Source organism: Petaurus breviceps, unplaced genomic scaffold, assembly GCF_028583685.1.
Source record: "Petaurus breviceps papuanus isolate PSGF00001 unplaced genomic scaffold, PetGlider_PUasm1.0 90617, whole genome shotgun sequence".
In the NCBI taxonomy this organism is placed as follows: Eukaryota; Metazoa; Chordata; class Mammalia; order Diprotodontia; family Petauridae; genus Petaurus; species Petaurus breviceps.
The window spans coordinates 3,579,203-3,591,903 of NW_027187287.1; the positions used below are offsets into that span (position 1 = coordinate 3,579,203).

The 12,701-nt window shown below is 36.7% G+C and overlaps 1 protein-coding gene across 3 annotated transcripts in view; it reads left to right on the plus strand.

Moving 5' to 3' along the window:
- Positions 1-12,701, plus strand: part of SLC38A10 (solute carrier family 38 member 10) — a 74,055-nt gene that overhangs the window by 11,512 nt on the left and 49,842 nt on the right. For all 3 annotated transcript variants that reach the window (XM_069064095.1, XM_069064094.1, XM_069064096.1), the window contains 4 exons: positions 3,430-3,475; positions 4,384-4,477; positions 6,836-6,979; positions 8,931-9,055. In XM_069064095.1, the coding sequence (XP_068920196.1) occupies positions 3,430-3,475; positions 4,384-4,477; positions 6,836-6,979; positions 8,931-9,055 (409 nt within the window). The remainder of the gene's footprint in view (positions 1-3,429; positions 3,476-4,383; positions 4,478-6,835; positions 6,980-8,930; positions 9,056-12,701) is intronic.

Below are 12,701 nucleotides of genomic sequence, written 5' to 3' on the forward strand. Positions count from 1 at the left end.
TTTGTGATTTATAAAGTGCTATATAGATATGAACTATTATTCTCTAGTATCTGTAATTAACTTAATAACATTTCCATTTATATAGTGATTTTAAGTTTTGAAAAGCATTTTCATTTTGAAAAGTATTTTCAGTTTTGATCCTCACAGCAATGCTATGAAGTAGGAGCTGTTATCATCCTCATTTTACAGATGAGAAAACCGAGGCTGAATGATTATATGCTTTTTTCAGCCAGGCTCACACAGCTGGTAAGCATAAGAGGCAGGATTTGAATCTGAACTTCCTGACTTCAAATCAAGTATTCTACCATGCTGCTTCTGTTGATAGTTTTCAGTTACAGTTTAATCTTTCTCACACCTGTTGATGTTCACATAGGTTAAAAGATAAAAGGTCTGGATCCAACTTTCCAACAGGAAGGGTTCCTACAACCTCTTTTCCCCCTTTCTTCCCCACAGCAGTTTAGGTTTGAGATTTCCTGTACTTTTTTTTTCTTTTTGGAGGGCAATTGGGATTAAGTGACTTGCCCAAGGTCACACAGCTAGTTTTTGTGTTAAGTGTCTGAGGCTGGATTTGAGCTCAGGTCCTCCTGACTCCAGGCCGGTGCTCTATTCACTGTGCCACCTAGCCGCCCCAGATTTCCTGTGTTTTCTTAGGGCGGTTGTCTCCCTGGGAGATCAGTAGTCCTTGGAGTTTCCCATCCCTGTTATATGTCCTGAGTGTTACAGAGGTACTGGTAAGAGCCAGTAAAAACTAACTCACAGGGCTATGTAGAGTGGATGATCAATTAGAGGGAAGGAGACAGACTAATGATCTTGCCATGACCAAGAGAGTTGGAAAAGGGGTAGAAAAGAGAAGACATGGGAAGAATAAGGCTCACATATGGGATTTGGGGACTGATTGTTATCCTTTGTGCTGGAAGATGACCAAAATGACATCACTATGTTGGGGTCAAGGTACAGTGTGTCCGACTGTGGCTGATCAGACCAATACAAGCTCAGAAGGCTTTACCACAGATTGGGCACAAATAGTTCATATGAACATTTGGAGTGAAGATATCTCTAAATTTGTACCTCTCACGTTTCTTTGGAGCTACGGCAATTCTGCTCGTAGAGCACAGTGCCTTCTTTGATGCGGGCATGCCATGTTGGACAGTCCTGTGCCAACATCTCTCATGTCTCACAATCAATTCCAAAGTTCTTCAGAGAGACCTTGAGAGTGAGCTTGGGGACTGGGCTCATAAGAAGAACTAGAGACACCAAAATAGCAAGAGACTAGCAACCATCCAGACATCTTCCATCACCCTCTTCCCTCCCACTAAAGACTTGTTTACTTTTAGGATCAGTGTTGAAAGGCAGCTAGTATAATTTAAGGTATAGTTTCCCTATCCCCCCAAATATATCCCTTTCTGCTTGCCTTGGAGACATAACTCATTGAAACTTAATCGGTATTATAAATGATTGATTATTTTTATAGGTAGAGCAGAGGTTAAAGAGCAGGGATAGTATTAGGTGACTGATGGAGTGAAGGATAGAGCAGGGAATTAACCACAGCCACTGAGATGGATAAAAGGGAACAGAAAAGGGAGATTGAGGAAACCTGAGACAAACTTCTCTGTCTTCACAATTTTTGTCCACAGTTGGCCCCGTTTCCCTTCAGTTATTTGACTATGCTAGTACCAGTCTAGTCATTTACTGAGAAAAAAGTGACACCTACTGACTCCTGGAAGACTTCTGGGAAAAACACTTTGGATTTTCTTACTTTTCTCCCATGCAAACACTATTCCTGACTTTTCTTAGGTAGGGCTGGCTTTAGTGACTTGAATTGTACTGTAAAATCTCATCTAGGGAACTGCTGTCCTGGCCTCTAGAAAAGGAACTAGGGCCTAGTCTAGGACCTTCAGAACAACTTGGTTTGGTGCATTGAAACTTGTATTCAGAAAAGTTGCTGATTTATTCATTATGATTGTGAGTCCTTCAACTTAAAATTTTTCTCTTTGGCAGTCAGCTGACCATTGGGTGCTGACTAATATGGCAATCTGATAGTAAATCTTGGATTAAAAAAAATGAGGTTCATTGGTTAACATTAGCATAGTAATCCATTACTTAATTGTATTTACATTTCTACTTGATGCACAAAAGCTTTATTAGCTAGTTCTAAGGTAGTGAGAATCTTTTGGAAAACAATTTTAGTATATTTCTGAAAAAGTTTTTTTCTTCAGAGCCTAAGCAAAAAAATCTTTGCCCAATCCTGGTCTTTTCTGCCTTTTAGTCAACACCTTACAAACCAGATACAAATGTCTTGTTTTCTAAACAGTTACTCAAAAGAAAAGAAGACTGTTTTCTAGGCCCCTTCACAGGAAATAAGCTTGTTCATTTCCTGCTTTCTTTTCTAGGGGCTTGCCCTTTGTGGTAAGGAAGGAAAAAGAGGATCAGGAAATCTGGGCAGCTGACCATGGCAGGAGCTGCTGCTTCCTTTGCTTTCCATTCACCATTCTTCTCTTGGTCTCTTCCTCAGGGACCTTGACTTTTCCCTCTTTTAAAGACTGATCATCAGGGAACACTGGGTTTATAATAGAGCTGTTAAGGTCACGGGAGAAACTTGCTGAAGTGAACAATTTTAAATTTCTCAGCTACTTGAACACATAGCATAGTCAGGAAGGCAAGCCAAGCTCTTTTTAAACCATGTGATTTGTACTAAGGTAAATGACAGAGAATTGATGCTGGGATGATATATGTTAATAAAACACACAGAAATGAAATGTGTTGCCTACTTCTTCAGTAATCTATCTTTAAAAATACAAACATGAGCTTTCTGGGTCTTTTCACTTCTCCAAATGAAGCAATGGAAAGGATACTCTTCATTTTCTGCTGTAAACTCTGATCAAAGGATTAAAAATAAAAGCATTGGAATAAAAATTCCTTTTGGTGTGGGCTGTGAAAGCTGGGGATTCTGGTGATGGGACCGAACATTCTGGGCACCATCTCAGTTTTGCTAAACAACATCAGGCAGTTATAGCAGGCTACAAAGGGAAAAAAAAGAAATCTGATTGAAATTTTGCACTGCAGTGCCTTTTTTTTTTTTTTTGGCCACACAGCATCTATACATGCATATTTTCTATTCCAAGCAGACTTTCTTTTAATAGTTGCCATGTGTGGGAAACTGCTACTTTGCAATGACTTTTTTTTAGAGTGAAAAAAAGAACCTGTCTTATGTCTATCCCTTTCTTTGTTCTTTTTTTTTATGTGGTTTTGATTTGTGGATGGTATGTCCAAAAGAAGAAACAAAGTCCCTCAGACACCTAGAAATCCTAAACTAGTGGATTTTTAGAAGATTGAAAATTACCCTATGTGTTATCAATAACTTCTTACTGATACATGTGGAATCATCTAAATCACGTTTCATTTAAAATAATTTTTTTTTTTTAATTCAAGCATTTCATGCCTATGGAAAAGCAGGAAAGATGGTGGTGGAGACCAGGTAATCTTTATACTTTACTTATTGATTCTCCCATATATTTTACTCACAACCCCACTCCTCCATCCTTAAAAGCAAAAATAGACTGAAAAATTGTTAAAGAATGGATAATATTTTTGGTTTGTGGAATTTGCACCAAGTTTTTATAAATATATCTCCAAAAAGTTGCTATTTAAGAAATGGGTCAAAGTTGAGTTTATATTCTTTAAATGCTTAGAATCAAGTTTGAAAGCATTTGTTTTACTGATAAAAATGAAAAAAAGAGGACAAGTCTTTTTTAATACCACAAAATAGAACTTCCTCAGCTACAGTTCACCATGGACTACAGTTCTCTGAAAGGTAAATTACCAAGTGTGTGACCACTTAAAGGAGGCATTAAATAGAAAAAGGCTATGTTTTTCTTTTGTTCCTTTGGAATACAGTTTTGTCATATGGCTAAATTTCTGGGAAAAAATGCACTCAGGATTCTTAATTAGGAAATTGTAAATTATAGAGAGCAACCCTTTTGAGAAAGTAGTTGATTATTCTTTTAACTTGTCTAACATTGCAGTGCATTTTTGTAGTACCTGAAGGAACTTTTAGAGCCTCCTGTGGAGAGAAAAATATAATACTACATAAAGAAAAGTTTAGTGTTATTCAATATTCACTCTTAGTAGAATGGTGAACCACACAAAACATGTCCACATCCTTTAAACTATTGGACTTTCTAAATTGCATGTTTCATTAAATCTAAGCTCTGAATAAAGTCACATGTCAGTAGTACTATGTGTATGGGGTTCACAGCACACTGTTCTTTCATAGAAATCTGAGCTTGATATGATTTTCTGCTAGAGTGATATGGCTTTAATTGTGATGAGACAATGGAATCTTTTAAAAACATAATTTAAAACCCCCAATTTCTGTCTTTATAGTATGATTGGGCTGATGTTGGGAACCTGCATTGCCTTCTATGTTGTCATTGGTGACTTGGGGTCAAACTTCTTTGCTCGGTTATTTGGAGTTGAGGTAAATTTATTTTCAGACATTTCAATTTGCTTGAATTTAAACTCATTCATGTTGCAGTTTATTTAATTCATTTTGGAAAATTTATGTCTAAAAGAACTAGAATGACAATGCTTGAAACTGGATATAGGGTCTTTATTATGCCCTAATTCTGATGTGACCTTGGATGAATAAATTTATTTGTTCATCACCCATTTTCCTTACCTGTAAAATCGGTGCTTCATCCCTATTCTGCTTTTAGGTCTATTTGAGCTCTGTTATTGAAATGATTTTTAAAACTTCTCTGGCTGTGGTGTAATTCTTTAAGTGTTAGCCAGTGTTTTGCATCTGATTGTTTTTAACTCTTGAAATGCGACTACCAAGTGCACTATTATACTTTGACAATTATACTTTAACAATGAAGAAACTGATAGAGTTTATCCCTTATATCAGAGATGTCAGTCATATGAAACCACATTGAATTGTAATTGGAAAATATTTAACAAAATAACTAAAAATACGATAAAACATACTTAACATTATATTTTAAAACTAAATTAATATGCAGCCAGCAGGTATCCTTATATATGGATTGGTGGTCGTCTTTTTTTGACAATACTACCTTATATGGATGGGAGCAATTACTATAACAGAAAGCACAGAATTTGTATGTTTTAAGAGAAACTTATGCTATGCCTCTCTTGTTAAGGATGGTCCCTGTTCTTAAATATTTAGTATGGCTTTCCACAGTTTGAAAACAATTTCAGAATGAAAACATTTTTATTTCATATAAAAATCTAAAGTAGATTAATTTTACCTCCAAAGCATTCACTACCTTTCTTTCATCTGCTTCATCCATGACTCCTCATTCTCCCTCTTACTTGGTCTCTTTGCTTTAAGTCTCTCTTCTCTGTAATACATTTTTTTCCCACACAGCTGACAAGGTGATTTTCCTAAAGTGAGTATCTGCCTATGTCACTTCCCTACCCAATAAAACTCCAATGGCTCCCTATTACCTCTAGGATCAAATATAAATTCCTCTGTTTAGCTTTTAAAGCCCTTCACAACCTGACCCTAATATGCCTTTCTAACCTTATTAGACATTTTTCCCCTTCCTATACTCTATATCCAAACTTTCCTTTTCACTGTTCCTACCATGTGACACCCCATTTGCCCTCTTTGCCGTTGCGCTACCTGTCCTCCATGCCGGGAATATGCTCCCGCTAACCTCTACCTTGTTCCCTTCCAAGTTCTGCTTGTGACACTTTTTCTGCTGGAAGCTTTTCCTGATCTCCCTAGCTGCAGGTGCCCCTTCTCCAAATTTACTTTCTGCTTATTTTGTATATAATTTATATATACTTATTTATATACACATTGCTTCCTCCAATATAAGGTGAGCTCCTTGAGAGCAGGGACTGTTTTGTTTTTATATCTCCAATACCCAGCATACTATCTGTTACATAGTAGGCATTTAAATTAATGCTTATTGATTAATTAATTGTTTGCTAAAGTTTTCCTAGTTTCGTGGGAATCAGAGAAGAGGAAATTCTAGGCAACCACAATTTTCCCTTAATTTCTCTTTAATTTTTTAAACATATCCTTATTACACAAAAGAAAGTATTTATGAGACAATGAATGATCCCATTCCCCTAACTTTTGTCTTATAGATGTTTGAACTCCACATTGCAATGTTCAGGTTTTCTATATGAGGCATGTGATTCCTTCTCCTTCCCCTGTGCTATAAGTACAGGAGTAAATATGCAGATATTTGGGATTGGGAAAAGACATTTTAGAAGATCTTGATGTGGTTCATATCTATGCTGCCTTGATGCTATTAAGCTCTAATTGCCTGGCATGTAGTAGGTGCTTAATAAATACTTGTTGATTGATTAAGGAATTGTGAAGTTAGAAAAATGTGTTATGGTTGCAGCCAAATTAGATATTAAGTATTTCTAGGCCCTTGGGATTTTTGCTATAATAAATAGCAGTTTTAAGATTTTTGATTAATTGTCTAGGCCAGAATTTCAAGACTTCTATCTTTTCTGAACCATGGTAACTTTAATATGCTAAAAATATTCAAAAATTCTCAATTTGTATTAGCTTTTCCTTTCTTTCCATTATCAAGTTTCTGCTTTTAGTAACTGTCCTTGGTAGTCACTCTGTAGAGCAACAGTGGCACCCAGTGACTAGATAGGTTCATCACAGAAATAGCCTTTCTTCTATGCTATTAAGTGGTAGTGGGAAAATTATCTTTTTTCTTTGGGCCATTTCCTTTAACCTGCTCTACCATGTCCTCTGATATACTAGATTTCCTTGGTTTATCAAGATCCCTTGAAGGCCAAATTGATGAAATCAGCATTTCTATTTTCCATGTATTCCCAGATGAATGGCAACTTCCGGATATTCCTACTCTTTGTTGTCTCCTTGTGCATTGTCCTTCCGCTGAGCCTCCAGAGGAACATGATGGCTTCCATACAGTCCTTCAGTGCTATGGCTCTCATCTTCTACACAGTGTTCATGTTTGTGGTGAGTCTTTGTAACTCTTGGGTGGTTTTGTTAATGTGCCATGGGTAGCAAGAAAAAGAGTTGTAATACTAGTTGCCAGTTGTAATACGTAGTTACTTAGCTAAGAGTATTTTCTAAATAAACCATTGACTTAAAATCAGTTGACTCTAAAAATTCCTTATTGGCTGCTTTGCCCTCTGACTAGATGATATTCTGTATATCATAGCTCAGTACATCATTGTCATGGAGCAGGAATGGATCATTTCCAAGGCATGTTCTTGCCAACAACTACCTACTGTGTGGTATTCTGCTGAAATAAGATTAAAAATATCATACCATATTGTGCCTCTCCCACCTTTTCATGATGAAATAAAATGAAAAGCTTGAGGGCTTCTCTGAGAAGTACTTTATTGTGTGTTTACTGGTAAAAAGAGGTGTGACAAATTTGGAATGGGACATCAGAGGAACAAGTCATCAATGATTTGGGGGTGTGCATATGACTACTTTGATTTGATCATATTTTATCTTTAAAGAATAAAATGTGCATTTTAATTTGTATTTTGGACAGGAGGTTTCATTTTGTATTTATAATTGCCAGTTAGCTGTCAGTCAAATGGTCAGTAGTTAATACTTAGAAGGTCTTAGGTTGTTTTAAAGCAGAGGTTCTTAACCTGGAGTCCACAGAATCCCAAGGGGTCCATAGGCCTCTTCATATTTCAGGGAACTTATGATTTTAAATGGGAAAAAAAATTTTATCTTTATTTTAATATAATTGGTTTTTCTTATAATCCTATGAATTTTATTTTATTGCATTTAGTAACATTATTCTGAGAAGAGACCCATAGGTTTTAACAGACTTCCACAGGTCTCATGACACCAAAAAGGTTAAGAATGGCAGCATCAGGGTGCACCAACCTTTAATGTTTTAAAGCAGAAACCATCTTCCAATACACCACTTTGGCTCCTTCCTTGTATAAGGTATTCAGTAAGTCCCCTTATGTGGTTAGCAAAGCCTGAGGGTTGCGCCAAACCTCTTACTTGGCCTGCCTCACTCAACCCTTAGAGGTGACCTGGGGTGCCAGGTGTAGCCTCTAGATCACAGAGTAGCATCTGCCATGTTAAATATTGAAACTTGCCTGAAAAATTAGGAAATGGCACTTCTTCAGTGAGTGGAGCTCCTCAAGGCTTTTTTACATTGGTTTTTCATTTACTACATATAACCTTTTTGTGTATTGACTACCATGAGTTTTTTTTTTTTTTTACAATGGAAGAAAAGGCTAGTGTTCCTTAACTCAACTATTTGACAGACCAGTTCTAGTAACCACGTATGTCACTTTTCCAGTTATCTCTTTAACTTTTTAGATAGCCTTGTTTTGGTGAATTTTCATCTTTTAAAATGGCACTTGGTTGTCTGAGGTACATTTTTGGCATGGTGTAGAATTATTTAAGAACCTGCCAGTATTTGGGAACACCTTTCTTTGCCACCCCACTAACTAAAATGATATCAAAGATTGGTCAGGGACCCTGCTTTTGTAGGCTTTAAGTGAACCCTTATGTGGACAGCTGCTTGGATATATTGAGGAAATCTCTGAGCATCTGAGCACAATTCTAGTAAAAACATTCTAATGTTGTGGTATAGATGTATGTTAATGTTTTGTGGTGGCAATGGACAAGTAAAAATGCATCCCAGCTTCCAGAAGGCTACTAGTGCCTATTTTATAATGATAAATGAACCTATAGAAATATTATTAGAATGGGTCTAGCAAAGAAGCAAGAGGAAATCTAAAATGTGAAATTCATTAAGAGATTCAGATGACACTAAATGTTTGCACCAGTCTAAGAGCTACTGCATTCTCCTGCCTTTATCACAGAATTACCAATATTTATATTCTGTCATTAATTCACTGGGGGATTTGATTTTGAGATTTTATTTGTTTCAGTCTTAATGCTTCTTACTTTTCCTTGGCTGCAGATAGTACTGTCCTCTCTCAAACATGGCCTTTTCGGCGGGCAGTGGCTGGAGCGGGTTAGTTATACTCGTTGGGAGGGCATTTTTCGTTGCATTCCTATCTTTGGCATGTCTTTTGCCTGTCAGTCGTAAGTACTTCCTGTTTTCTCATTTTCATGGTGGTGATATGAAATGTATTTTGTAATGATAAAAAGTCATAATTTACTGAGTTGAATGGGAATCATCTTTTTCCCCCTCTTTAATTGTGTGTTATAAGCTACTGAAGAATAACGTCTTATTCGGTTATGACCTTTTCCCCACCACTCTTAAGTTGAGAGAGTTGTATTTCAATCATGAGTTAAATTGAAACATGTTTTTAGAATAACTAGTTGGATTGCCTAGTTTGCCAGACTCTCTACAAAAAAGAGAGTTGGCAGTATGGATTTTAGCAACAACCAAAAACCATCTGAATAGGCAGCTTTCCTAATCTTTTGCCAGAATTTAGCTGTTTGGGAATATTTAAAAGGAAATTGCACAAACATTGACTTCAGATTGTTGGTGATATGCTTACAGAGGCCCACATTGTATGTGTACATGCGCATGTGTGTATGTATGTGTGCGTGTGTGTGTATGTGTGTGTCTATGTTTTCCTTTTGGCACATAGCGCTATGTAAATGCAGATCAGGTTATTTCCATAATTCCAGCAGCATTACCTTCTCTACCAAAATGACAGGAGCAAGTGATTCATGCTCAGTTGGAATAGTAACCGGCTCAAAATAGAGGCGTAAATCCAAATGTGGACAGGGAAAAGACCATCAACGTTAGGGAGGCTGGCAGAACTGGGCTTCCCCCCTCCTGTAGTTTTAGTGAACATGTATTGTGCCAATCGTAAACTAATGTGACAGATAAAATTTGTTCATGCTGCTGTGTTTACACCCACATGCGAGATCCAAATCATCATTTCCCACTTATCGTCTCTCTCTTGGCAGCTCAGTTTCTACCAGAACATGCTCCAGTCTTGCTGTTTAATGTCTCCATTATAATTGGTGACAGAAGTTATATTCTTTTACAGCTTACCTAGTTACCAGTTGTCCTGTGTTTTTTTTTAAATGCCCAATTGCTCTCTTGTGGTGGGGCCACGTAGTTACTAGCACACATTTGTTGGACTTGGAAACTTGGGTAAAATTATATGGTCTGGAATAGTATGTGCACATGTCCCTCTAAATATAGATTCTGTTATACCAGTTAAGTAGCAATCTAAACCTAAAGATAAAAACCTATGTTTTCTCTGATGTAAGAATAACACATTCTCTGGGCACTTGTAATGTCACAGGTTTGTTATTCTCAGACGTGGTGCATTCAATTTTGCTGACCTCTTAATCCCCTTCTTAAAATATATATATTTAACACATGTAAAAACATAATAGTCCTGCTCTCCAGGGCCGTGTGTGTGTGTGTGTGTGTGTGTGTGTGTGTGTAAATATCAGTAAAGAACAAGATTATGCTGTTTATACTTATTGGGAATGATCAGGTGACACAATTTGGTGTCATCTGTGTCTTCACAGCCCTTTGTGACTTATTTGTTCATTATTAGACATAAAATACTATTTTTTCCTATTCTCTATTGTTCCCTACTCCTATTGGTCTTATTTCCCAAGATATTAAGTACTCAATTATTTGAAAAAAATAATTCTTGGATCACAGTTAACATTAAAAGTTAACATTAAAGATTAAAATAACATGCGTCCTTCCAACAAATTGCAAGACCTGGGTTTGAATTCTGACTTTGCCACTTACTATATAGTCTTGGAAAAGTCATTTCATTTTCTTTGGACCTCAGTTTCCTCAATAATACAATGAGGATTAGACTAGATGATCTCTAAGGTCTAGCTCTATATATGTGATCTTACTCATGAGACAAATTTAGAGATTCTAGACTTTTGGATTTTAGAATCTAACTAGAAATTCTGGACTTGTCCAAATGCAATATAATGATCAGAAATGGTCAGAAGTAGGAAGGAGCCATTTAAGCTTGACTTTAGTCTTTATTTTTTAAAAATTAATTTATCTTTAATTTTCAGCATTCACTTCCATAAGATTTGGAGTTTTAAATTTACTCCTTCCCTCCCTTTCCCACTCCCCAAGATGGTGTGCAATCTGATATAGGCTCTACATTACACATTCATAGTAAACATATTTTCACATTAGTCATATTGTAAAGAAGAATTAGAACCAATGGGAGGAACCACAAGATAGACTTTAGTCTTTAGCAAGACCACTTTGGCATAGATATGTGTGTGTGTGTATATATATATATATATATATGTGCATGCGCATACATATATGTGTATATATACATGTATGTATGCAAACACACATACATGTATATGTGCATGTATAGACATAAATATATAAACGTGTGTGTATAAAAACCTCTGAGTATATGGGACACGAGTTTTTTTGTGTTGTATGTTATACTTTTACTTCATGGAGGATTGTTCTTGTCTGGCATGGAACATGTGGTCAAGCTTTGATAGTATGTGTAGCCAACCTTCAAAATGTAAAATAAATATGTATGCTTGGTGCTCTGACCACAGAAAGACTAGACCCTTGGAAATAGTTTCACTTGCATGCTACAAGTTCATCTTCTTTTCACATTATTGCCTCAGGGGAAGTGATGTCTTGCATCCTCCTCTGACTTCTCTTAATCTGGGGCAGTGGAGTATATATTGGATTTGGGGTCAGAGGACCTGAGTTCAAATTCTAGCTCTGCCTCTTGGGGTCTTGTGGTCTGGAGTAAGTTCCGTATTTTCTTTGAGCCTCAGTTTAGGAGATAAGATTAAATAATCTTCTAAGGTCCCTTCCATCTCTTAGTCTATGATCCTATGAGCTTTCCTGCTGTATGTATTGTCTTTTTATAACACAGGTGCATAAGGGAGAGGATTTTAGTAGTGGTCAAAAGGCTCTAAGCATTGTGGTTCATTCATCCCACTGAACCTTGATCACAGCAGCTGTAGGTAGGAAGCACATTGTACTATGCCAGGCCAGGGGTTAAAAACTTTACTATTCATGTTCTTCGAACTTAAGACTTTTTTTTGCTTATGAGAACTGAGATTTCCCCTTTTGACATATCTTGATGATAGTTACATCTATTAGTGTTGTCCTGATTTTGTCTGATGGTCTGTCTGCATGTTGGGATAGATATACTGACACACTCCTTCCTGACAGCTGTGTTTGGAATAAGGATAGGCAAAAAGAATTAGCATGACCATTCCTCATTGAAGAGAAAGGAAACAAAACCTTCATGCCTTCCCTTAGCATCATCCCAGCCCCACATCAGACTGACAAAAAGAGACCTGAATAATTTTGAGTCTAGAGTAGAATTATTGTAAGAGGTCTCTGACTCCTATTGTGACAGCTGCAAAAAATTGTTGGCCATCTCATTAAATGACTCTATATAATAAATAAGCAAAATTATGCCTTAAAGATTGAATAAATTGTATGCCTTGCAATATGTATATTACTATTTTTCAAATGTTTCAGAGTAGAGAGCCAACCTTGGAGTCAGAAAAATTTGGGTTAAAGCTCCACCTTAGAGTATGACAGAGTAGAAGGCCATATAGAAGCTTGTCTCCCACTTTTATTCTAGCAGTGATCTAGAAAGAGTACCAGATTGAATAATGATCAAGAAATACAGGGAGTAATATCAGTTAACTGTGTAATCCACCCAGAACCACACAAAAAGATAGCTAGAAACTGCCAGAGAAGCTAGTGTGAGCCTAGGTAAATAGACCA